At 59.4% G+C, this 25,799-nt stretch overlaps 1 protein-coding gene across 3 annotated transcripts in view; it reads left to right on the plus strand.

Moving 5' to 3' along the window:
• The window catches only part of TSPAN9 (tetraspanin 9), a gene marked incomplete at its 5' end in the record, with an annotated part of 183,463 nt that overhangs the window by 153,734 nt on the left and 3,930 nt on the right, over window positions 1-25,799 (plus strand). For all 3 annotated transcript variants that reach the window (XM_082666437.1, XM_082666438.1, XM_082666436.1), the window contains 5 exons: window positions 22,018-22,209; window positions 22,545-22,619; window positions 23,761-23,862; window positions 24,479-24,610; window positions 24,937-25,020. In XM_082666437.1, the coding sequence (XP_082522563.1) occupies window positions 22,018-22,209; window positions 22,545-22,619; window positions 23,761-23,862; window positions 24,479-24,610; window positions 24,937-25,020 (585 nt within the window). The remainder of the gene's footprint in view (window positions 1-22,017; window positions 22,210-22,544; window positions 22,620-23,760; window positions 23,863-24,478; window positions 24,611-24,936; window positions 25,021-25,799) is intronic.

Raw genomic sequence — 25,799 nt, forward strand, 5'->3', positions numbered from 1 at the left:
CCACCCCAAAGGGATGTGGCCGCTGTGACCTGTATAGGGAGGATGGCAGGGGGGCCTGTTTTAGTGGCGTGGAGCTGCCAGCGGGATTCCTGCCACCTTCAGTGGTAGAAGAGTGCCTGGCTTTCAGAAAGGACTTCTTGGGACATCTCACCTGTAGCCCAGCAGCCAGAGAGCCTCTCTCTTTGGATGACCCTTAGAATGAAGCAGCATCTTTTAGATGAAGTCCTTGTGCAAACAAGTAAACGGACTCTCGACCGTATGGCAGTGCTGGGAAGGGTTGGCATCTCTCAGGTCCGGAGATGAGCCTGTGGTTCAGGCCTCTCCTTTGTGGGAACAAAGCTGGACCCCCTTCGTGTCTCTGAGGGACAGACACCTGCTTTTGTTAGCGTCCTTGAGTGGAAGAGCCTTTCTTTTGCTAGTTACATCCTTGTAGGGCTGTTTGCTGTCACCTACCATTTTTTTTTCTTTAAAAGAGTTTTTTTTTTTTTCCTTAAGAGCACTTTTAGGTTTACAACAAAATTGAGAGGAAGGTACAGGAGACGTCCCATACACCCCACACGTGGACAGCCTCCCCCATTATCAGCATCCCCACCACATGCAACACTGGTTACCAAGGATGAACCTGCATCGACAAGTCGTGGTCACCCAAAGTCTGTAGTTTACATGAGGCTTCACTCTTGGAGGTGTACATCCTATGGATTTGGCAAACGTATAAGGATCTGTTCCCACCACTATAGTATCATACAGCGTATTTTCACTGCCCTAAGAATCCTCCGGGCTCTATCTTTTTACCTCCACAAACCCGGGCACCCAGTGATTAATGTTCTGTCTCCATTGTTTTGCCTTTTTTGGAATGTTATATCGTTGGAATCCTACAGTGTGTAGCCTTTTCAGGTGGGTTTCTTTCACTTAGTAATATGCGTGGAAGGTCCATCCGTGTCTTTTCATGGCGTGACGGCTCATTTCTGTTCAGCACAGAATACTGTTCCGCCGTCTGAATGGACCACAGAATGATGAAGGGATGAGGAAGAGGGAGAGGCCCCGGGGAAGCCAGCAGCTGGAGGGGCCTGGGCGGTGAGCTGGGGAGAGCCGCATCTGGTGCTCAGCCTGGAGTCTGCACAAGGAAGTGCAGGGCCCTGGCAGAGGTGCACTCGGCCAGTGCAGCAGAGGAGACAGGGCAGGGCGGCTCAGAGCCTGGGAGGAGCGCCTCCTGCAGGGCCCTGGGCGGCAGCGGCCTGGGGGCCGAGTCTCGGTGCCTCGCTGTGACGGGAGGTGTCTGGTTCCTCCCAGAAGGCGAGCGGGTTATAAATAGCAGATGACAGGCTGTGGGGAGAGCTGCCTCTAGCGTAATCGCCGATTTTGAGAGTGCCCTGGCGAGGGTGGGAGGATGGCTGAGGTCAAGTTTGGCCCTGTTGGCCGATTGGCATTTCTTGAGCTGGGTGCTAATCCCTTCAGGAGGTCAGATAAGCTCCACGGCGGCGCCTGCTTAAGGCGCCAGGTTTGAGGCCAGGTTAACTCTTTTGGGGGGACTGCAGAAGACCCCCAAAGTTGTGGTGACTCCACATTGTCCAAAACAGAGCCGGAGCCGTCGTGGAGCTGGACTTCAAGAGGGTCCATCCAGGGGAGGGCCGGTGCCTGAAGTGCAAAGTGGACTCTGCTGTGTGACTGTCTTTCTGACGAGGCCGTCCTGTGGGAGGATGTCCTGGGGCAGCCCTGTGGCACAGAGACGGTGCCCTTCCCCCTGGGAAGTAGCTCAGGCCCAGGGACCTGCCTTGCTGAGTATCGGGGTGAGTGGGTAGCACCACTGAAGGTCAGGGGTTCCCCCTCCTGGTCCTGTCACCTCCCCCCACGGCCTGATGTGTTAGGACCCACTTTCCAATGCCTCGCATAAGAGCAGGAAGCTCTCCCACTACAGTTCTAGGCTTTGGGGGTTTCCTGCTCCCGCCCCGTCTGCTGCAGGCGTTAACCCTCACCCTTTTGCAGAGAGAGGGTAGGTTTGTAGCCTGCCTGCCCCTCCGGGCTCTGTGGGGGCGGCGGGTGGGCAGTTCTCGGCCGCCAGCCTCGTGGGCGGTGCGCACTGCTTCCCCCGCAAGTGCCGCTTCCAGCCTGGATTCCTCCTCCAGCCTGACCCCTTCCTCCCGGGGCTGGGGGTCCCGCTCCATCTCCTGCTGCTGTGGATGGGCCGTGCTTCTGAGCTTCTCGGAACCTCCTCTTTCCAGGACCGTGAAACTGGTCCCCGTGGAGTGTCGCACCCCCCATGGGCCGCCCTCTGCTTTATGGCCACTGTCGCTCTGCGCTCACTCCCGTCACAGCCGAGGCGTCCGAGAACAACGGCGCTCGCTGCTTGTTCCATCTCAGCTCACCCAGCCGAAGCCTGCAGAGGCGCCACGGGAATAGATTACCCCAGCGAGCTCTCCGGGCCCCTCTGCTGTGGCCCCGGCCCCCCTCTCGCCAGCATCTCAGCGGGGGTTCTGGAACCTCCCGCCTCTGTCGTCCTCCCCATGTCCCTTCCGCCTGGGGCGACATCTTCTCTCTAACTGGCCGCTGCGTGTGCCAGGTCGGGAACTTCGCGCAGAGCGCTGATGCCGCAGGGGCGCAGACGTGGAGAGGACAGGCCTTCATCCCTCGGATTCTTCATGCTCTTTGTCAGAGAACCATGCCCTGTGGGAGGAGCCCTTAGCTGCCCTTGCAGGGTGAGCTAGGAGAAGGAGGGCCCTCCTTTCACGAACAGGGGATATTTGGATGACGACGAAGCTGGCCTCTCCGTTTTGCCGGAGTCAGATGGTTCCCAGCAGGCACGCTGGGCGGGGAGCCGCGGCCGGCTCCTGAGGAACTTGACCGCCAGGCCAGGGGGCGTGGGCTCCTCGCAGGGCAGGGAGGAGAGGGGTGCTGGGGTGCTGCTGGCTAGCTGAGTGTTGAGCCCCCCGCAGGCAGGCTTGCTCTGTCCCGGGCTGAACCTGCACCCTGGTGGTCCAGCCCACGGGCTTTGGGGGTTCAGCAAAGGAGAGCCTCGCAAGATTCGTTTTGGGTCTGAGTGCTATGCGCCTGGGACGTGTTCTCCCATCCATGGGTATATTCCGGGGCTCGAAATCTCCCTGGTGTCCTGTCCGCTGGGATGGGGGAGGAGAGCACAGGCCCTTGACTTCTGAAGGAGGGACTCCACTGTGAGCATCTCTGGCCTGGGCCGTGTGGCTTGTCTCCTTCAGGGAGCAGCTAAAGGCAGAGGGAGCCTTCCCCGCCTTCCCTGGGTTTGGAGCTGCTCTTTGGCATTTGATACCAAGCCGTCAGGTGAGCTGGTTCTTTTTCTCGTCTCCCCCTCCCATCAAGGCTGCAAGGAGCTGGGGATGACCCTAGAGCCAAGCGGTACTGAACGGCACCGGGCCATGTCCCCGCCCCCCGCCCAGCCCCACCACTGTACCTGCTCCCAGGGTCTTGGCCCCAAGCCACGGTCAAAAATGATGGCTTGGTTGGGAGCAGACGTTCCTTGCTGACGCCCAACAGAGATTCACTGGAATTGAATGCACGTGCCAGCGTGTCCGTGATCTTAGCAGACAGCATGGGGTATGCCCAGCTTCACCATATCCCCCCTCACTGCCCCTTGTCCCTTAGGTGAGACCCTGAGATGAGGTGGCTGATACATGAGTGGTGGTGACACCAGGCAGCCTAGCATCCGGGAAGCAGGAGGACGACCTCATTTAATTAGAAAGAGTGTGTGGCCTGAGCCCCCAGCATCCTTGGAAAAAAAGACTTTTTTCTGTGAGCATCACTCTGTACCAGGCACCGTGCTTATGCAACCTTGTGAGTTTGGTGGTGTTGTCTCCGTCTTGTAAATGAGGAATTAAGGCCCAGAGAGGTCAAGTTGCTTTTCTAACGTTGCACAACAGGGGCAGGGAGTTGAACTCCCTCGAGTCCATGAACTTCATAGCCCGTGCTCCTTCTTGTTCTTTTTCACCAGAGCTTTTCACATCCTGCAGCATTTTCTCTGTGCTGAGCTCAACCACCCTTCTGCTACTCCCAGGCTCTCGGTGACGCCCGAGAAGTTTACTCCACGTATGCTGAAGGTGTACGTTCCCCAGGACAGGAGGTTCCCGAGTCCTGGTCTCCCCCCTCTCTCTGTTCCTCCCTCCACAGAGATTCATTGAGCCTTTGCCATGAACCTGGCACCCGAGGGACACACAAGGGGCAAGTCAGGGATCTCTGACCTCATGGAGCTCACATTCTAGCAGGGAAGATGGACAAGAGTAAATAAACACTTAAAGTCATAATAGGTTTTCATACAAGATGGGGAGCAAAGGAAGCTTAAAGGAGAAGAAGGAAACCACGAGTCTCTAAGGAAGAACATTCTGGACAAGGGACACCCGAGTGCGGAATAACATGGTGTGCCTGGGAGCTAGCAGAGGCCGGTGAACGGGACCAGGGCACGGAGGAGGTGGGCAAGGCAGAGGCTGGATCGTGTAGGGTCCCGGAGAACACGGGAGGGGATTTGGGATTTGTTCTGCATACGAGGGGAACCTCTGGAAATTTGCTGCTCTGTGGAGAGTGAGGAGTGGAGGGGCAGGTGTGGCAGCTGGGAAAACAGAAAATGATCGCAGAAGTTCAAGGAGGAGGCTGGGGTAGCAGTGGAGTCGGGGAGAGATGGGTGGGCTGGGGTCAAAAATCGGAGGTAGAACCAGCAGGAGTTGCTGGTGACGGGTTCCCCGTGACTTGCGCATCAAGCTTCCCGTGTGACCCTGTTAAGCTTGAGCTGCCTGTAAGGCGTCCGAAGGGAGGTCACGGTCGGCACGTGGGTGCGCAAGTCTGAGCGCAGGGAGGGGCCGCTCACTTCTGCCTGGCAGTAGTCAGGTGGAGCAGTCCCTCAGGACACTTTGAGAGCCTGTGGGGGGCCCAGCTCTGCGGGGTGTGGTTCCTGGCGTAGTGTGTGCTTAATAATGGCCTTTGGAAACGAAGCAAGTTGACGGCATGACTGAGTCACACAGAGGAAGCGGGGATGGGGATGCAGCTGCATCAGATACAACAGCATTTCTGTGCCACCGAGGGGTTTGCGTATACTTGGTATTCATGGAAAGGCTTGACCCTCGTGGTCTTCGACAGTGTGAGGGCAGGTACCCTTTCCCCCAGGGGACCAGCTGGGGGCTGCACAGTTGTACCGTCTCAGTCCCATGCTGCCGGGAGCTTGCCTTTGTGAAAACTTGAAAAATACCTCTTGGGAGCCTACTATATGCGAGGCACTGTAGGAGATGCCAAATAAGAGTCGACTTTGGCAAAACCAACAAGGAATGAACCTTGTAGGGCGAAGGGTGTTGGGTGCTGTGAGGGAAGTGGGAGGTGCTTCTAGCGTGCAGAGGGGGCATGGGGAGGGTGGAGCTCATGGGCCCTTCCCGGGAAGGATGGCACTGCTGACTGGTTGGGGTGCAGGAGGGGCAGGGCTGGCGGGGAAGAGCCGGCAGGGAGGCGCACAGGCAAAGGCTTGGGGTGCATCACAGAGGGACCAGTGCCCTGGACTGTGGGGATACTGGCAGGCTAATAATGAAAAGATGAGCCTGCAGGAGGTATCAATTGGACGCCGTGCTGAGAAGCGTCAGCCGCATCCTGCAGGCTGCAGGAGCCCTCCGGGGCCTGGAAGATGAGGCATGATGTACCCCAGGTGGAGTGTTCAGATGGCGGTGGTGACGGCGGGGGGAGGTGGGGTGACCAACAGGGGTGCTTCTCAGTGTTCTGGCCGAAGGGATGAGACCAGGACCTGGGCCGTGGGAGTGGAGAGGACCAGGTGGTTGCAGGAGAGTTGCAGGGGTGTGGCTGGAGGATTTGGAATGGGCGAGATGCAGAAGGGTAACAGCGGTGGTGCCCATCGTTTATGATATTACGCCGTGTTCTTGTTCTCAGGGCTTTAGAAGTTTTCTCCTTTTTTTTCTTTTTGGGGGGGTGGTACACGGGCCTCTCACTGTTGTGGCCTCTCCCGTTGTGGAGCACAGGCTCCGGACGCGCAGGCTCAGCGGCCATGGCTCACGGGCCTAGCCGCTCCGCGGCATGTGGGATCTTCCCAGACCGGGGCACGAACCCGTGTCCCCTCCGTCGGCAGGCGGACTCTCAACCACTGCGCCACCAGGGAAGCCCAGTTTTCTCCTTTTACTCTCCACAACAAACCTTGTAGGTACTACATGTAGTTTGGGGGAGTTAGCATTATTATCCCCATTTTACAGATGAGGAATCAGAGTCACAGAGGTCAACTGGCATGAGGCTACATTGGGGAAGCGGCAGAGCTGGGATTCAGAACCCAGGCGTTCACTCCAGAGCCTGTGCTCTTAACTGCTGGCCCCAGATCCAAGTTTTGATTCCTGGATGGAGGAAGAGATGGGGACACGGGTGGAGGGGCATGTTTTCCAGAGACTGGGACAGACACCCTGATTCAGAAGACGTCATTCAGAGAGCATACGACACCACGGAGATGAAATACTGACGGTCGGGGCAAGCAAAGGGCCCCGGGCCCTTTGCGACCCGAGAGGCAGTGTGGTACCTGCACGGTCAGTGTGCCCCCCATCCTGATGCAGGCGGCAGGGTCCTCCCCCAAGTCCTGTGTGTCCAGTGTCCACAGCATCAGGCCCACAGGCGGATGACACGTGGTTCTGCAGGCCTGTCCCCAGCACTCGTCCCCGCTTTTCTGGGCCTCGGTGACCCGCTTTCTGTAGGACTGCCTTAGGTTTTCTTGTGCAAAAGAAGTCAGAGTTTTCCTGAGATGAAGCCAGGCTCTGGCTCCCCTGAGCAGCTGGTACCATGAACCTGGAAGCTTCCATCTCCAAGGAAAATCTTTTTTTTTTTTTCTTTTTGGTAACGTCTACTTCCCAAGATGCAAACCTGCCACGTGGACGGGAGCGGCCCCTCTCCGTGGTAATTTGACGGTGTCTGTTTAGTGGGTGCCCTGGAGGCAGCACCCTAAAATCTCCCCACTTACAATGTTATTTCTTCTATTTCTTCTGACTCCCGGGTCAGCCTGCATCTCAAAAAACACTCTTTTGAGAGCTTCGGGGAAACGTGGAGCCACAAAATGCAAGCGTCTGCATTGTGCTGGGTCCTCATCCGTCTCCGGCTACTGCTCGTTTTTTTCTGTCGAATAAGCAAAAGCCAGAGCACGTTTATTCCCGGGGATGGGATCTCGTGTGAAAATGCGTGGTAATTGTTTCCTTTCGCTATTGTCAATATGTTTCTGTTCCGTTCATTGAACTTTGTGCTCGGCTCCCGCCATCTCACATGTCAACATCTAAGTTATTTTTCTGTTTGCTGTTTATGAAGTGGCATCCTTTCCCCTCCAGGTCTTGATGCGGGGAGCGTTTGTGTGCCCGCTCTTGCGTGCGCGCGCGCCTGTGTATGTGTGTGTATGTGCGCGCGCGCTGCAGAAGAGGGGGCTGGGAGGAGAGAGGGAGGGCCATTTGGGATCTGCTTGGAGGGAGGCCTCCCCGCTGCCTGGACTTGGTCAAAGAACTCACACTCCTCTACTTCCGCTTTTGGGAAGTGCCCGGACTCAGAAGTGATCGATTCTAGTGTACATCCAGGGTGGGGTATAATTAGCCGTCTTGATTTCACGTCGTTATGGCCTGAAGCCCTGCCAGCCCCTCCTGCTGTGTGTGTATGTTTGAGTGGTCAGTTCCTGTCTTGGCGTCGGCCTGGGCCCTTGACCATGGGGCCCTGAGCAAGTCTCAACTCCGAGCATCCGTCTCCTTACCTGGGGGATTTGGGTCACGGGGGCGGTAAGTCACACAGCACTTCTCAGGTCCGGTGCAGTGCTGACACTTTTCCTTCCTGCTGCCTTCCCCGAGGGACAGGGGCTCACCCTGGGGAGGCGGGGGGGGGGGTGTTCCAGCCTCCCAGCTCCGGGGCAGATCGTTCAACCTCAGAGACGTCACCTCCTCACCTAACAGTGGATGTAGCCATCTTCCTTGTTGCTCAGCCAGGCTGAGGGGAGAGCAGAGGTGAGAGCCCAGGACCTCAGGGCTGAGGAGTTGGGATGTTGTGAGGTTTGGCCTTTTCTCTGGAAGGTGGGGGCCGAGGCTCAGACGAGGGAGAGGTTTGCCGGGGGTTGCAGCCGCTGGCGGCGCTTGGCCAGTGCGCTGTGCCGTTTGGGGTTCACCCTGCCGCTCTGCCCGAGGGCTCACCTGTCCGTTAGGTCCTGAACATATGTGGTGCCGCGCCTCCCCACGTGTGGTGCTGGATGGACAGGTGGCCCTTCTCCTGCCATATGCTCTGGCCTGTTTCGGTGTCATGGCGCCAGGGCCAGGGAGGCACTCTGTCGCGGAGCTGGGCACTCGCCTTGCTTCCACGTCCCCGCACTCCTCCCTCCCTGTGCTTGCTCCGTCCATACCTGGCCCAACGCTCAGCTTGATGCCAGGGATGCACACAGAGAGGTATGAGGAGAGGCACCCCGCCCCGCCCCGCCCCGCCCCGGGCGGCCATTGCGCTGGAGCATCACCGGCCAGGGCAGCGCTGGCGGGTGGGAGAAGGGTCCAGGGCTGGTGAGTGGTCAGACGGTCAGAGCCGCTGCAGAGTGTTAGGTGGGGGTCAGGGCGGGGCTGGCCAGCCTGGAGGAGGAGGTGGGCGTCAGCGGGGACCCGAGGGCCCTGGGTGGGACTGAGAATGGTGCAAAGGGGGAAGAGGAAGGTTTCTTGGGTGGGTGGGGTGCTGTGAGACAGGCATGGAGGCGGTGGTGTGGAAGGTGCAGTGAGGGACCCGAGGGCTCCCGCCGAGGAGTGGGGAGGCTCTGGCCAAACACGTTTTATTTTCAGGGCTGGGTCTCAGTGTCAGTGATTGGGCGGCACGTGTCTGATTAGATTTAGCTCGTCGGACACAGCGATCGCGATCATTATTTTGGCTCAGAGCATTGCTGAGAACCTGACTCTACCTGTCACTGCCGCTTGCTCACCTGCCGGAGGATGGAAGGGCCCGGAGGGAGGCGGGGGACTTCCCGAGGCTCCCGTCGCCAGGAGCCCGGTGGAAGGGGGCCCTTGGGATCCAAGGACAGGAGGCAGGGAGCCCAGTCCTGCTTTGGATTCACTCCGACCCCTTCTGGGTCACAGAGCCACTTCCCGCCCGCCGCCGCCTGCCTGCCTCGGCCCACCTCCTCTCGAGCTGGCTTTCCGCTTATCTTAATTTATTGATGAAAACTTGTTTTACGGTCCAGAGCACAGACGGCAGCAGCTCCCTGCCAAAAGAAAGCATGCTCGCCAATCGGGAAAGCGAGCTGCCTCCGGGAGATGGGTGGCTGGGGAAGGGAGGGTGGGGCGGCAGAGTGACGGACGCGCATCTGGCCTGACTGTGCAGCGGCCTGGATGGGTGGGGGGGCCCCGCGGGGCTGGGGGCTGGGAGCTGGGGGCGCGGGGCTGCCGCCTCGGCGGGAACCCTGGCTAACAGCCGCTCTGCCACGTCTTAGCAGTCAGGATGAATGAGGACCGCAGGCCGTAAGCGCTAATAATGACCCTCGTTTATAGCTTGTAAAGGCGCCACGCTGGGAAGTTTATTTTCGTGCTTCTCATTCAGTCCCAACTACAACTCTGTGTGGTAGGAACCATGAATTCCCCATTTAAAAAACAAGCCCTGGAAAGTCGTTTTCTGAGATTCCCGCCCCCCCGCTGGTACATGAGGGCTCCGTGAACTTGAACCAAGGCCAGAGCCGTCTGTAGCCCCGACCCAGACCTCCCACTGGCCCTGTGCTCTTCCGCGTCGTGGCTGCCTGTCTGGCTGGTCTTGCTGGTCCAGCTGGGTGTCCTGCTCCTGGGTGGCCGTGGTCAGCAGGGTGCCCGGCTCAGGGCAGGTACTGAGGCCCCCTGCGGAGGGACTGGGCTGAGGGGCGTCAGGAGTGGGGGTCAGGCCTCCCTGTCGCTCCTTTCTAAAGACAGGAAGTTCTCCGAGTCACTTCTGAGCGTTCCTCTGAAGCTCCGTTTCCTGGTGGGTCAGAAGTGGATGTCCCCATGAGGCTGCTGACCACGCCGGGCGGGGACGGGCCTTCGAAAGATGGGGCCTGGGCCCCCGCGAGCTGCAGAGGCCTCATCTGTAACGTGGGGTAGTGAGTCCAGGGGTCTGTGGGGAGCGTGTGGAGTGGCGCGTGTGAAAGCCCCTCCAGAAGAACGCAGCACGGGGGTGGGAGGGCGGGGAATCGTTTCCACCAGCTCCTCTGTTGTGGAAATAGAGGCACAGGAAGAAGGTCCACCGAGCCCCAAAGTATTTATTTTGTTCCTTCTTGCTTCTTCATGCAGAGGTATGGCCAACAATTTTCGCAACTCTGGTGAAATCAGCAAAGTGGGCAGTGCAGGTTGGCTGGACGTCGGCCCCCAACACATGTGCACTCCGTGCACCCCTCCCTGTGGGGGGCACCCCTAACAATTGTTCCTCGCCTCTACCCGCCCAGCCGGCACGCAGGACAGACCACCTGCCGCTCCTTCCAGCTGCACCTGCTGGGGTGTGTCCCGGACCCCTGCACTTCTCCCCGCCTCCCTTGACTCAGACTGGGCTACAGTGGAGAATATTAATAAAATGAAGTTTGGGGTTTTTGTTTGTTTGTTTGTTTGTCTGAGGCACACAGAGGCTTCAGTCAAAGGATTGGAGTCGCATCAGACTGGATTAGAATCCAGCTCAGATGAGATACTTAACCTCTGATCCTTGGTTTTCTCATTTGCAAAGTTGGGGGAAACAGTAGGAACTACCTTGTCTGTTTTTTTTTAAATTATTAAAAAATTTTTTATTGTAGTATAGTTGCTTTACAATGTTGTGTTAGTTTCTACTGTACAGCAAAGTGAATCAGTTATACATATACATATATCCCCTCTTTTTTGGATTTCCTTCCCATTCAGGTCACACAGAGCACTGAGTGGAGTTCCCTGTGCTCTACAGTAGGTTCTCATTAGTTATCTATTTTATACATAGTATCAATAGTGTGTATATATTAACCCCATTCTCCCAGTTTATCCCACCTTAGTATCCATAAGTTTGTTCTCTACATCTGTGTCTCTATTTCTGCTTTGCAAATAAGTTCATCTGTACCATTTTTCTAGATTCCACATATAAGCAATATTATACGATATTTGTTTTTCTCTTTCTGACTTACTTCACTCTGTATGACAATCTCTGGGTCTATCCGCGTCTCTGCAAATGGCACTATTTCATTCCTTTTTATGTCTGAGTAATATTCCATTGTATATATGTACCACATCTTCTTTATCCATTCATCTGTTGATGGACGTTTAGCTTGCTTCCGTGTCCTGGCTCTTGTAAATAGTGCTGCAATGAACACTGGGGTGCATGTGTCTTTTGGAGTTATGGTTTTCTCCGGGTATATGCCCAGGAGTGGATTGCTGGGTCATATGGTAGTTCTGTTTTTAGTTTTTTAAGGAACCTCCATACTGTTCTCCATAGTGGCTGTACTGATTTACATTCCCACCCACAGTAGGAGGGTTCCCTTTTCTCCACACCCTCTCCAGCTTTTACTGTTTGTAGATACCTTGTCTGGTTTTTGTGGAAAGGGGTTGACACAGTTCCTGGCGTGGATCAGCGGTCAGTAGATGCTAGCTTCCTCATCCGTGTTCTCAGTATCATCATTGTCATTGTCACCACCCTTGTCACCACCATCACTGTCACCATCCCTGCATTTTCCCCCACCCTCTTAGTCTACAGGTGGGTCCCAGGCACGCTGTACGCAGCGGCTGGCCTTCCCCTCTCCAAGCATGGACATGTCCAGGGACTCCTTTCTGATGTATTTGGGACGCCCTAGGTCTAAGCAGTGGGGTCTGGTGGGTCAGAACATGGTTTCCAGAGGCAGATTTCCTGGGTTCCTTCACCACGTAACCTCTCTGTGCCCTCACCCTTCCAGGTGTAGAACGGGAGGACGAATGACCTCCCCCTGTTCCCACCATTGGGTTGGGAGGATTAAGTGAGGCAGATGCGGCCAAGCACTCAGAACCACGGGCACATGGTTGGGGTCCCTGGCAACACAGCTTCGGTGGGGTAGTGAAGACAGGGAAGGTGCCGGGTGGGTGAGGACAGGGCATGAGGCTCCTCCCTGAATGAGCTCCGTGAGCTTGGGCGCGCTCGCCTGCCAGGCCGTGGCCCGGCTGCTTTCAGCGAGTGACCTGATGGCAGTGGGCACATCAAGGAGTAGAAGGCGGGCCAGGGTCTCCCGTTCTGCCAGATGGCAGCGTCGGCCCAGGGCCGGGGCGAGGAGGGGGTCTCAGGCTGACACGTGAAGTTGGTGCAGAGACCATCTCTGGCAGAGGAACCTGAACTTAACCAGCCCGTGTCCCCCACAGAACATGTCAGAAATGTCAGATCCCGACGTGGGTGGACACGGCTCCCGGCTGGCAGTGTAAATAATCCGGCTCTGAGCAGAGCATCCCTGGAGAGAGGACCAATCGTGTTGGCCACGTCCAAGGCTTACAGCTGAAGTGTGTGTGGGCGGCTGTCCTGGGGCCAGAGCTGGAGCTGGTTGTCCACCACGATCCTTCCCAATATCTACACATGTAATCAGGGAGTGTTATTTGCTGAGCTCAAGCCAGGGAAGACTGTGCCCTTTACATTACGAAAGGGCCTCCGTTCTGTGACAGGCTGAATGGAGGCAGCCCTGACGAATGAGAGGCACCCAGAAGTGGACGTATTTTCATGGCGTGACTCTCCTTCCTCTCTAGGGGGGCTGGGGGCACCTTTCCTCAAACAGGGAGAATGATCCCCACCCCCTCCCCATTCTGCAAGGTGAGTTATAGTCTCCCAGATCATTTGAGCTCTTTGCCAGAAAGATGTGATGTGAACTCAAGGTACCCCTGCATTTTCCAAGGAGCCTGAATAACAGCACAGTGCCTTGTACCATATTTATACACCGAGGAACACAGAGGGCTCGGCAGGCATAAGCCTATCCATCCTCTGTGTCCCCGAGTGCTGGGGAGGTGTTTTTTTCTCCCTCGGTCTTTCAGCGGAGAGACGTCCCAGAAAGGCGGCTGGACCATTACTGTCCCCTGGGGCTCCATGTCCAGAGATGCGGGCTGTGGACGGTTCTGCTTTCTCAGGGAAGCCCAGGTGGCCCCAGTTTCAACATGAACCTTGAAGACAGGTTTCTGAAACCCATCCCTGACTCCCAAGGCAGCCCCAGCTTCATGTTTTATTCTGTGCTTCGATGCCGTCAAGAGTGCCTTTCTCCCCAGAGGCACAAAGTAAAACAAATGCAGGAAGGGAAAAAATACGCCTGTGGTGGGAAAATCCTTTCTCCAGACTCCTCTGACAAGTATTCCGAGTCCTTGGCGCTTTTCCCTCCCAGCTTACCGTGACCTTGGGAGTTCAGACAGTGCCTCTTGCTGTGGCCCAGGCTGTCTCCCCGTGGCTCCCTCCCGGCTCCAGAGCCGTGGCGCTTGGGGCGCAGGTGATGAGGGCTCCGTGCACACCCCTGCCCCAGCACAGGGCATCCATTCTTGCACTAGCACCTGCCCAAGAGTTGCTGGTCTTGGGTGGCCCGATGCGCCAAGCTGTGTCCTGTGGAGTGCTGACAAGTTCTGCAGTTTGGGGTCACCTTCCCCGACTCTCCCAGCGAAGGGCAGTCCTCCCACTGGCTCAGGGAACAGAAGCGTCCAGTGGAGCCGGGACAACCGACTGTCTCCTCCATCTGAGAAGCTCTTCCCAAGCCTGCCCCCTGCTGTTTTAGCCCATCTCCTCTCCTTTATAGAGCAGGGGTGGAACACAGCTGTGTGCTCTCTCGAGGGGAGCAGAACCCCGCCATCCAGGGGCTCCATCCTCGTGGGGCGAGCTTGGGAACCCTGGGTTACAATGCTCCCCTCGTGTCCCTTCTGCCCTGCAGCCACCCCACCCCACCCCACCCCAGCTTGAACAGGAAGCACGTGCAGCTCTGCCAGCCTGGTGGGCCCGCCCTGGAAGGGCCGCCACTTAGCCTGGGTCAGTGTGGACAGACTGATGAGTGGTCACGCCCCCTTTACAAGGCTGGCAGGGGCTTTGTAGCATGCGCTGCTCCTTGGCGTCCTGACCACACATCAGCCTGTGGTCCAACTGGGCCTGTTCCTTGGGCCCCCTTGGGGGCTCCGAGCTGCTTCCCACCTCCTTTTCTTTCCATCTCCCCACCGAGTGAGCAGGCCTGTGGCCAGTCCGAGACTGAGCTGCCGTGGCTGCCACCCCAGAAGGTCGATTTGGGCCCCGCTGTCCGATTTGAGGAGCCCAGATGGCCTGGGAACTGGGGCGCAGGTGCAGGTAGGGGAGGTGAGCCCTGTTGCCCGGCAAGCCTTTCTCCCAGACATTAAAGGGGCCGTGTTGGGAGAGCCCAAGGTAGACCCCCTTCCCCAGTTCTAGTCCTTGCCCTTTGCTCCCTGGCCATCAGCTATCGTGGAGACTGGGCCTGCTGTTGGCACCCCTGCCCTGGCCTTTGAGGCCCAGGGACAGACACAGGGCTTGCCACCCTGCAGTCCCACAGGTGCCTTGGCTGGTGTGAGCACTTAGGCAGGGCAGGTGCCCTCCATACTGAGGCCAGGCCAGGAAGCCCAAACAGGTGGGCAGTGCTTCAGCAAAGCCAGTCTCCTCCCTTGCCTCCAGTGGGGTCAGAGGAGGCCAGCCCCTTTGTGCAGCCAGCTTGGGGCCAAGGCTGCGGTACCTGCATTTACCCCTACCCAGGACCCTAACTGACTGGAGGGAGGAAGGACTGGCCTCAGGGTCTCAAGAGGGGTCTCCCCCCGTCTCAGCTCTTTCATCCCCAGCACTTTTAAGAGTCCTCGATAGCAAGAGGTATCGTAGCAGGAGCCCCTCTCAACCGATGGGGTATGCCAGTGAGTTGGGGGCGTGGTTCCCATGTTCCCGATGTCCCTGCAAAGCTCGCTGGAGAGAAGTGGGCTCGGGAAGCATGTAACTTAAGAGCTTTGTGAACGTCAGAGACTCAACAGCTCCCAAATACAGCATCCCCGAAGTTTGGCCGCATTTAAACGCTCTCCCCTAGAACCACCTTAGATAGACAAATAACCACATTCTGCAGTAATCAAAATGTAACTGGGTTTTAGATACGCAAATGCTTTATGTCGTGTTTATTCGGCGGAAAATTCGGCTCGGAAATATGGGTGTGATCTCCCTATCACCTCTGCAAGCTGGTGATATTGGAGGCTGTGAAGTTGTGAAGAAATTGGAGGCTTTGAGAGAGAAAGTGTGGGGTTAAAAACAGAATGGCCGAGGAACCATGCTGTTTGACTTTGAGTCATGTGCAAACTCAGTGTGAACCACACCTGTGCTGTGGCTCCCAGCCCAGCCGGGGCGGCACAGGCTGGATTACTAGAGGTATAGAGCTCAGAGTGCGGGAGGGGAGAGTGGTGTCTTGCACTCTGCACTGGTCCCTCTGGAGCTGGAACCTAACTTTTGGTAGTGGAGGGTGACTCAGAGGTGAGAGCCCTAAAAGCCCTTTTATAGGCCAGGAGAAGGTTGGGAAAGGATTTTGTTAAGATACAGGCCTTGAAGAACCTCAGGTCCTGCCACACTGGATCTCGGTGGGCTTCGCGGGCAAAACTAGGACTGACGCACGTTAGCCCTGGGGAAGCGGATTCCTGAGTTAATAAGGAAGAATTCTTGACCAATTAGAGCTGTGCAAAAAAGGAACAGAGTGTGTTATTGGCTGGTGAGCACCGGGACCCCGGGGTGCTCAAGCGGAGGCTGGACCCCTGGGGCCAGGCACAGAGGAGCCCTCTCACGGGCGCCCACCCCTTTCCGTGCCCTGGTCCTTCTGTCTCCGGGTGGCTTTGGCAAAGGTGTCCCTGTGACGTTGTCCCTTCTGTGTGGAATTGGAAGCTCTGTCTGGAGGCCCCCATCTCCCTTTATGGCCGTGACATTGAATGAGCTGCAGCCCACCTCCCCGCCAAGAGGCGAGGGTGGCTGAGACACAATGTAGCCGCCCCCTCAGTCCTCGCGCTGACACCTTTCCCCCTTCTCTGCGTGATGAAGTTCCTAGCAGCCGGCTTCTCCCAGGGCCAGGCAGGATCGTTAACAGCCAGCGCACTGGCTGTGAAATTATAGTCGTTTCTGTTTGCTGTTTTATTCTCCACATCCACTAATTTATTAAATGCTGTTAAACGTTGCACTTGGCCCTGACTCATAGAGAACACGGGGGCGTGCTGAGGCCAGGGATTTGAGGGGCTCCTGCAAAGCAAAGAGAGCGTGGGGGGCAGGGGCGCTGCAGAGACACAGAGGCCGCAGGGATGAAAGTAGCCAGAGGGTGTGCTGAGCTCTGAGGGGATGGGGCAGGTAGAGAAGGCGACTTAAACAGGCGAACGGGGGCTACAGGGGAGCTGCGGGGGAACTTGGCACGAGGGTGGTGAAGAGCGTGCAAAGGGGGCCTTCTTTTTCAGGTGGGTTTGTGTGTCTGGCTATGGTCCTGTTCCCAACCCCTCCCTCCCTCCCTCCCTCCCTCCCTCCCTCCATCCCTCCATCCCTCCATCCCTCCCTCCATCCATCCCTCCCTCCATCCCTCCATCCATCCCTCCCTCCCTCCATCCCTCCCTCCATCCATCCCTCCCTCCATCTCTCCCTCCCTCCATCTCTCCATCCCTCCCTCCATCCATCCCTCCCTCCATCCATCCATGCATCCCTCCCTCCCTCCATCCCTCCATCTATCCCTCCTTCCCTCCCTCCATCCTTCCCTCCACCCATCCCTCCATCCATCCAGCCATGGAACAAATATTTCTGTAGTATCCAGGCATGTTCTGGGCCCCACGGTGGTAGAGAAGGGGCTGAGACGTGAACCTGGCCTGGGAGCATTGGTGTTTCTGTGGAGATGGGCAGCGCGTCTACACAGAGGGCCAAGTAGGGATGTCCAGCCCTGGCACAGGAGGTCACCCCAGGGAGGGCCTCCCTACACGTTGGGGAGATGGTGGCAGCTGTGGGAGACACAGGCAGTGGCTGCCCTTTGGCTCTAAGCAAGTGAGGGAGGAAGCTCAGGGAGGAGGTTTGTTCAGGGGAGGTTATGGTTTCCCTCCCGGAGAACTGGGGTGCTGTGTGAAAAATACATAAGGACACATGGCAGGAGCATGCATTAAAACCACAGATCAGTGTGGTTGCAGCTGAAGACGGGGAAAGGCCATGGGGGTGTTGGCTAATTACAGCAGACGTGATAAATGAGGCCATAGCCTGCAGGCCTCGGTCTGCACGCTGTGCATCTGTTGGATGGGCCCAGGGTGATGAGGAAGATGCTGAGACCCTGAAGGGTCCTGCACCTTCTCCCTTCTGAAGAGAGAGCCTGGAGGAGGGAGACCCATGGGCATTGCCAAGGGGAGGCGCTGTTCTAGGCCCTGGGGATTTAGTAACGAACAATACAGACCAGGTCCTGGTCCCTGTAGAGAGCAGGGAACGGACAAATGCCAAGGGTTTGCTCACCTTTGGATGGGGGTTCATTTGGAGCCCGAGTGGAAAATACTTGGAAGTGCCCTTGGTTGGGGGAGGGGCAAGGGGCAGGGAGGCTCGGTGGTCAGGGTGGCCCCTGGGCCTGCCTCTGCCCAGCCAGGCCCGGACCGCAGCAGGGTGGCTGGTGCCTTTGGGTCGGTCAGTTGGCTGGGTCCTGGTGCTTGGGTCACCCCGCCTCGCCCCGGGGTTTCTTCCTGCCCGGGGGCTTGAGTCTAGCTGGTTGTGTCTGAGACAACCCTCTGCTTTGGGAAGCCAGTTTCCCCGAATGCCACCAGCTGAGCTCACCAGCGCTGAGCTCTGGCTGTGCCCCTGCAGGCCCCGCCTCCTTCCTGTGCTGGGCGCCGCCCCCCCCCATGTGGGGTGGTTTCCCCCTGTCCCTCCCATCCCTCCCTCGCCCTCCCTGCCCCTTCTGTGGCTTCAGAGGTGGCTTCCTGTCCTCTTGCCCTCCCGCCCAACAAACCCTGTCTGCTGCCATTGCCCCCCCGCAGACATCAGCCCCTCTCTGGCCCTCACCAGCACTGTCCTCCCGTGCGTGTCCCTCTCAGAGCTATGATGCACCCCACCCTGGAGGGACACACCAATTCTTCCTCGGGTGTCTGTCTTCTCTGTGAGTTGGTAGCTGGGGGGTGGACACCTGGCTTGGGCAGGGGGCTAGGGCAGCGGTTCTCCATCTCTATTGGCATTTGGGGCCAGATGTCTCTTTGTTGCGTGAGGGCTGCCCTGTGCACTGTAGGACAGTTAGCAGCGTCCCTGGCCTCTGCCCACTCAGGTGCCAGTAGCACCCTCGCCCCAAGCTGTGACAACAAAAAAGACTCGACATTGCCGGATGTCCCCTGGGAGTAAAGTTGCTCTGGTGGGACCACCGGACCGGGGTGAGAACAGCGTGTCTCAGGCTTGGATGAGCTGGGAAATTCTCTAGTCCAGATGCCACATCTTAAAGGGCTTTGGGCCGCAGAGAGGGAAAGAACCTTAGGGTCACACGGGAGCAGCGTAATGAAGGAGGCATTTTAGGGAAAGGATTCAGGCAGGTCTTTGCAGGCTGGGCTGAAAAACGGAGGCCAGAGGAAGGCAGGGGCGCGTGGCCGGGACCTGGCGCCTCTCACCCGCCGGGGCTCAGCGGGGGTGGCGCCGGGGCTCTGCGTCAAATGCCGGGCAGCCAGGTCCCGGGCTGGGCCTGGCAGTGTGATGTCCTAGTCTGTGAACTTAGGGTCTGGGGGCTCTGCTGGTTTGGGGTCAGAGACGGGAGCAGAGGGTCCCTCCATCTCAGCAGGAGGCCGAGGATGTGGGGTGAGCAGGGTCTCTCGTTGCCTGCAGGGCCTCATTCATTCAGCAGTGGCCTTTTGGGGACGGGGACGCGTGTGTGGCTCTGAGAGGAAGGTGCGGGACTTGGGTCCAGGCTGCCGGTGGAGGCTGCCCTGCTGTCCGCAGCAGGCCTTACCCGAGACTTACCCGGGACAGGGTGACCTCAGACAGGAAATGAGAGGGAAGCAGAGGTGTGGGGAGCCGCTCGTCCTCCCCGGCGGGCTGTGGGGAGCTGGCACAGCAGGGCAGAGGTTGGGAGGCCTGAAGTCACCGAGGTGACTGGCTCCTGGAGGTTCTGAGCTGTTGGGATTTCCCACGTGGGGCCCCTGTCCACGAGGCACACGGGGAGGGGAGGCACAAGGGGACCCTCCCGGGCCCACTCCCGGTGGGAACCGGCTGCTGGGAGGGAGCCGGACAGTCGTCCCTTGGTATCCGTGCATGCTGACGTCCCTTATATAAAGTGGTGCGAGTACCCTGAGGACTTTCCCGGGCCCGGGGATGGTCCCGAGGGGCCCGGTGTCTCCAGCGCAGGGTGGGAGGGCGTCCTGCGGCTCCAGGGTCCCAAGGCCAGGCTCCCTACCTGTAGCGAGCGACCTAGCCTGTAGCAAGTGACCTGGCAGCAGCAGGGTCTCCTCTTTTTCTTTTCTTTTTGCGGTACGCGGGCTTCTCACTGTTGTGGCCTCTCCCGTTGCGGAGCACAGGCTCCGGACGCGCAGGCTCAGTGGCCGTGGCTCACGGGCCCAGCCGCTCCGCGGCATGTGGGATCTTCCCGGACCGGGGCACGAACCCGTGTCCCCTGCATCGGCAGGCGGGCTCTCAACCACTGTGCCACCAGGGAAGCCCGGGGTCTCCTCTTTTTCATTCCAGGGTCTGGGTTTTAGAGCCATAAATCTTCAGCATGGAGAGCATGAATTTCCATGGTGTGATTAATGAAAGAAAAATTGAGCCGGCAGCACAGAAAATGACCGGATTGAGCAGAGTCAGTGACAGGTTGGATGTCTCTGAGCCTCCCTGCAAACCCAGAGTTCTGACCCGGCTTGGGGCGCCACCTGGTGGTTGCGGGTGTGGGTGGCACCCAGTCCCTGGCTGAGCTGGGTGGATGCCCCGTTGTGTGGGGGGCCGCTCTGGGCCTGGTGTGCCCACACCGCGGACTCGGCCCCGTTGCAGCGGGGCTGCCGCAGGGCACGGGGCGAGGGCGGCTGTCCACGGCGTGGGGCCCCAGCAGCTGCTCCGCTCGGCCGGCTCCATCTCTGCAGCCCTGGGAGCTGTCTCCAGTTTAGTGCCGCGCGGGAATAGCCCCGCTTCTTTCGGCATGCCCCGTCTGGACTGCCTTTCCGTCTCCTCATTTATCAAAATCCTACTCATGCGTCGAAGCCGAGCAAGCCCTTCCAAATACATCTCCAATTGGACTGTCTCTCAGCACTCCTGCACAGCCTCCCCGCTGGAGGTCCCTCCAGCCCCTCCTGGTCCCCTGGTCACGGCAGTGGCGTCCTGATGGCTCGCCCATCGCACTTTGCCCTCCGATGCCCTATTCTCCACACAGCAGCCAGAGTGGCCTGCTGAAACCACAGATCACGTCCCTGTCCTGCTCCCGGGCTTCCCATCCCATCAAGAACACCACCATTTTCGTTCCTGATGCCTGCGAGCTCCTACCCGCTGGTCCCCCACCACTGTCACTCTGTCACCTCTGGTCCCCGGCTGGCCAGGCTCCCCCCACCCAGGGCTTTGCACTGCTGTTTCCTCTAGAACATTCTTCCCCCGCTTATTTGCGTGCTTATTTACTTCCCCTCTTGTGGGTTCCTCCTCAAGTGCCACCTTCCTGAGGGGCCTTTCCTGCCCCTGCCCCTGCCCCCACACTCCCTCTCATCCTGACTGTTTCTCTTCACGGCACTGGGAAGCCTGTCGTGTGCTTGCTTGTGTGTCCCCTCTTCCCCAGGGTGGGTCTCTGCCGGCGCCGTTGCCACCGCTGCCCCGTGCTTAGAGCAGGGCCCGGCTTTAACGAGTACGAGTTCCATTCCGGTTCGTGGAGCAGATGAGAGAGGAAGTCGTCTCCTGGGCAGCCTCTGCCGGTGCCTGGCCTTCCCGCTGTGCGCCTGCGTGTGGCCGCCTGGCCCTCGCTGCCACGTGTCCGCTCCCCGGAGTGGGGGCAGCTCGAGAGCAGAGATGGGCTTGCATCCTGGGGGCCGCAGCGTGGCGCCCGGCTCGCGACCTGTCTCCCGGAGGCCGGCGCCTGGCCCTGGTCACCCTCTTCACGGGCCTTCTTTCTTTCCAAGTCCCACAACGGTCCAGAAGGGGAGTGGTAGTGTCTCATTCCCCACCTGCCCCGTGCACGTGCCTGCGGGGCTGCCCCCTCCCCCTGCCACCTGAACTCTGTGCCACTTACTTGGCCCCCGTGCGTACGGCCTGGGGTGGATGCTGCCCTCCCCTGGCTCCCGTCTGGTCCGAGCCGAGGCCCTGGGAAGGCAGATCCCTAACGTGGCTGTGGCTCCTCTGTGCTGTAGGTTCTCGGTAGATACCTGTCGGCCGACTGACTAGCTCCCGAGACCCCGCAGACATCCTTGAGCCCCTGGAGGGAGCGGAGGGGTGTCAGCTTATGGCGTGTAAAACAAGGCTGCTATGGAGACCTGCAGCCCGCGGAGTGGGAAACTGCAGCCGCGGGCATCGCAGCCCCAGGGGTGCCGTGGAGCGGAGTGGGTTCCAGCCGGGGGCGGCTGCTGCTCCCTGGGATGGATGGTGAGGTCATGGCGGACCCATGCCCTGCACGTCGGCCAGCCCCTCAGCCAGGCCAGGGAGCTCCTTCCTGTTTCCATATGCGTGAAATTTGTTCTTCCAGCTCCTGAGGACCATGGACAGGTGGCCCTTCCGGTCAGGGCAGCGGGACCCAGTCACCACAGGGTCTGGCTCTGAGAAACTGGCTCGGCGGTTCCCTCCAAAACTCCTCACTTGCTTCCATGACCATGTGGCCCCTCCCCGCCTCCTTCCGGAGCGCCAGGCCCTCCTCTGCTGAGTGGGACCCCCATGGCCACGCACGTGCAGTTAGGACCTTCCGTACTTGTTACGTGCTTTCCCTGCGCCTTGTTTAATTTGTCCTCATTGACGTGACCCTCTGAGCTTCGAGAAGCTAGTTCCATCCCGTTTGACGCGGAGAGGCTGGGGCCTTCGTGCAGGTCACACCACCCAGCTGCACCCTGTTCGTGTCTCACGGTTGGGGCCGGGGGAAGTGGGGGCAGTGGAGGGACACGCAGTCCTGTGCGTCTTGTGGAGACGGATACCAGAGCAGTGCCGGGCTAACAGGCTTCCCTTTCTCTCCAGCTCTGTGGCTGTGGACTGCTTGGAGTGGGCATTTGGCTCTCCGTGTCCCAAGGCAATTTTGCCACCTTCTCCCCCAGCTTCCCATCGCTGTCTGCAGCCAACCTCGTCATTGCCATAGGCACCGTCGTCATGGTGACGGGCTTCCTCGGCTGCCTGGGCGCCGTCAAGGAGAACAGGTGCCTCCTTCTGAGTGTAAGTTGGACCCCAGACTCCCCAGCCCTCCGAACGCTGGATCGCCCTGCATCTGAGCCCCTGAGCCCGGAGAAGTAGCTCCTAGAATGGTCTTTGCCTGACCCCACCCCTCTTCCTCATGATTGGCTGCCCCTGCCCTAGGCGCCCCTCCCACTCCTTGACTGGTGTCTGCCTCCTCTCCCTGCCCTCCCCATCTGGGAGTCCTCAGGAGCCGTGGCCTCTCCCGTACCTGGGAAGTCCTGTCTAGCTGTTACCTGTCCCCGGCCACCCCGTTTGCACCCCGTCCCCGGCCGGGACCGCTGCCACGTGCCCACGCCTGCACCTTCTGTTTGCAGTTTTTCATCGTCTTGTTGATCACCCTCCTGGCGGAGCTGATCTTAATTATCCTCTTCTTTGTCTACACGGACAAGGTAAGCCTTCCAGGAGGGGAGGGGGCGTATGGAACTTCCTTGCCCCTGGGGTTGGGTCTGGGAAGCCGGAGGAAAAGCAGTGACAGTTCATACTTGTGAGGAGAGAAGAGCTAAGAAGGGCCTGGAGGAGAGGTTTTGGTGGGGGCTCATTACCTAGTGTAGTCTTAGGAAGTGGAGTCCTCCAATGACCACGGGATGCCACGGACGGCCTCTGGCACAGAGAGCTCCCCGTCACTGGGAGTATTCAAACACAGTTGTGGGGAAGGGATGCAGAGCTCACTAGGTGCCTGGGCTGGGGGATAGGAGCGTAACCTATTGGTAACACAGGGGAAGCTTCCAGGTGACAGTGCGTAGGGCTCACAGTGGAGGCAGCTGTGATTCCAGAGACCTTTGGGGACAGACAGCTGCTCCCAGGCTGCCCCGGGGGTTCAGGAGGGTGGAGCAGGGACCCCTGGCGACCCCGCCAGGCTGGACGGTTCCCTGCAAAGTTGGGGAACTTCTTCTGGGACCGCCAGGAACGATTGGCCAAGCGCGGGCTTTGGGCTCGGTGGGCCCTTTGGGTGCGTTGTACCCAGAACCGTGTTACCATCTTCTCCTTGGGTCTTGAAGGAGGCGCCCGGGCCACGCTGAGAGGGAGAGGCACTCTTAGGATTTGTAACAGTAGTTCCTTTGCATCTCTGAAAAGGAGGCACGAATAATACTGCGAGATCCCCGCGGGCCAGCCTTGTTCTCAGCTCTTTATGGGAGTCCTTTCCTTTAGCTCTCACGATCCCAGAGATAGAGGCTATTTTCCAACTTCACAGACACAGCAGAGGTGGCCCACGCTCGGGACGGCTGATCCGCACCTTGCGTTCCCAGGGTGTGTCCCGACAGGGGCAGCCTGGGGGGGTGTCGTGGCCTGGAGGCAGGTGGCCTGTGCGGGGCTGGTCCTGGGACCGGGGCAGCTGAGGGGCTTGGGCTGTGCCCGCCTCCGTGTCACAGCTCTGGCCCGAAGAGCTCGGCTCTCCAGGGTCACCGCCCGGCCCCCCGCGGGCCTCCCCGCCCAGGAGAGCTGTGGCCAGCTGTCCTGGCCGACCTGGGAGAGCTGGGGAGCGGGGCGGCCTCCTGCTCTCGCCCGACTGAGTCTGCCCTCACCTGTCAGGTGAATGAGAACGCCAGGAAGGACCTGAAGGAAGGCCTGCTGCTGTACAACTCGGAGAACAACGTGGGGCTTAAGAACGCCTGGAACATCATTCAGGCCGAGGTGCGGGGTCGTGCTGGGTGGGGGGGCGGGGCCTGGCCTCAGACTCTGGGACCCGGCTGGGCACCCTGGCCTTCTGGGTCAGACACCGTGTGGCAGCCGCAGAGGGGTGAGGGGGTCGGCAAGCAGGACCTGCAGCTGCGGGGCCCAGGGAGCTGGGAAGGACGGATGATCGAGAGGGCACCTCGTCCAAGCCCTTCCTTTCTGAAGCTTTGGCACGAACGACAACTTATTTTAGCAGCAGGGTTGCCTCCCTTGTCATGACTCAAGAGGTTCTGTTCTAAGAGGAAACGAGTTAGCACAACGCGAGGGGGCAGGGTGCTACAGCCAGCTTGGGACGGTCCACAGAGCCAAGAGCCAGGGGGCTGGTGGGCGAGCGGAGGGCCGAGCGGCCTGCCCAGCGCCCAGCGCCCAGCTCAGAGGGCAGGTGACATTGCCGTCTCCCCATCCAGCCTCCAGGAAGGAGCGATCACTTCCTCCCCTGGGCCTGGCTGAGGCCCAAAGAAGGGACGAGAAGGCTGAACTCCACGCGGCAGCTCCCCTGGGGGCCGGGTGACAGGGGAAGCCCAACGGGGACGCCGGGTGTGGCCCGTCTGACCCTGGGCCCCTCCCCCTGCAGATGCGGTGCTGTGGTGTCACCGACTACACAGACTGGTACCCGGTGCTGGGGGAGAACACGGTTCCCGACCGCTGCTGCATGGAGAACTCCCAGGGCTGTGGGCGCAACAGCAGCGCCCCCGTGTGGAGGACGGTGAGGCTGCATCCCACCCCACCCCAGGGGTCCGTGCGGTGGACAGCCTGGGGACGGTGGCCCGGGCCACCAAGGAGGTGGCTTAATGTGGGGCGGGCGGGGATGCACAGGCCTGAAGCTAGAAGGCAGTGGGCAGTGGGGGATCTGGGCCCACATCTGGGGGCGTCGGAGGTCGGAGGGAATGGGGTCTGGGGCTGTGCGGCGGGGCCTTGTAGGTGGAACCCCTGGGGGAGATGCTCGAAGGCAAGAGGACCGGGGCCGGGGGCAGGGGCAGAGGCGCAGAGAGGGTCACGCCGGCGCCTGAAGCTCTGGTCCTCGCTCCCCAGGGCTGCTACGAGAAGGTGAAGATGTGGTTTGATGACAATAAACACGTGCTCGGTACGGTGGGGATGTGCATCCTGATCGTGCAGGTAAGGGGGCCGTCCAGCCTCGCGCAGCCCAGCCCCAAAGCCCAAGGGAGAGAGGACCGATGGGGGCCCTCCCCGCCCGGGCTGCGCCCCCGGGGCCTGTGCGAGCCCGCAGGAAGCCGCCATGGGTTTGCCTGTGACGTGCCTGTCCCCACAGCACGGGGACGTTTACCCTGTGACTGAACTGAACGGCGGTGAGTCCTCAGGCGTCAGCTGTGAGCAAGGCCTACAGGCGCCTCCGCGGGGTCTGCCCCATCCCGTGGGATACGTGCGGCCTGGCAGGTGGCTGAGCCGCTGTGCCTTCGTTTACACATCCGCGTACTGGGCGTGATCATGGGCCGCTTCTGAGCGTTATGTGAGTTTAATAGCCGACACGTCGCACGGGGGAGACGCTCGGGAAGGGCTCGCTGCCCTCAGCCAGCGTTTCGCGGGTGGTCGTGCTGTGCAAGGCCCAGCGTGGGTGACGGAGGGGGACTCGCAGGGGCCCCCGGCTCCCTCCTTGAAGAGAAGGCTGACGTGGTGAGAGCAGGAGCCCCCGGCCTTTCTGGGGGAGCATTATGGGCTCCCCCTTGCCCACTTGTGTATAACTCCTACCCTTGGTGACCACCTGACCCTGACTGGTCCATCACGGGGAGATGAGCTCCTGCACGAGGTCCCCTTTCTTCCCTAAACCCCGCGGGCCGGACCATGTCTGGTCCTCTGCGAGCCTCCGAGCTTAGCAGACAAGCCACTGTCCCTGCTCAGGGCTCTGACGGAAGACGGGCTCATGGGAGCAAGGGTCT

Source organism: Grampus griseus, assembly GCF_964374135.1.
Source record: "Grampus griseus genome assembly, chromosome: 11".
NCBI lineage: Eukaryota > Metazoa > Chordata > Mammalia > Artiodactyla > Delphinidae > Grampus > Grampus griseus.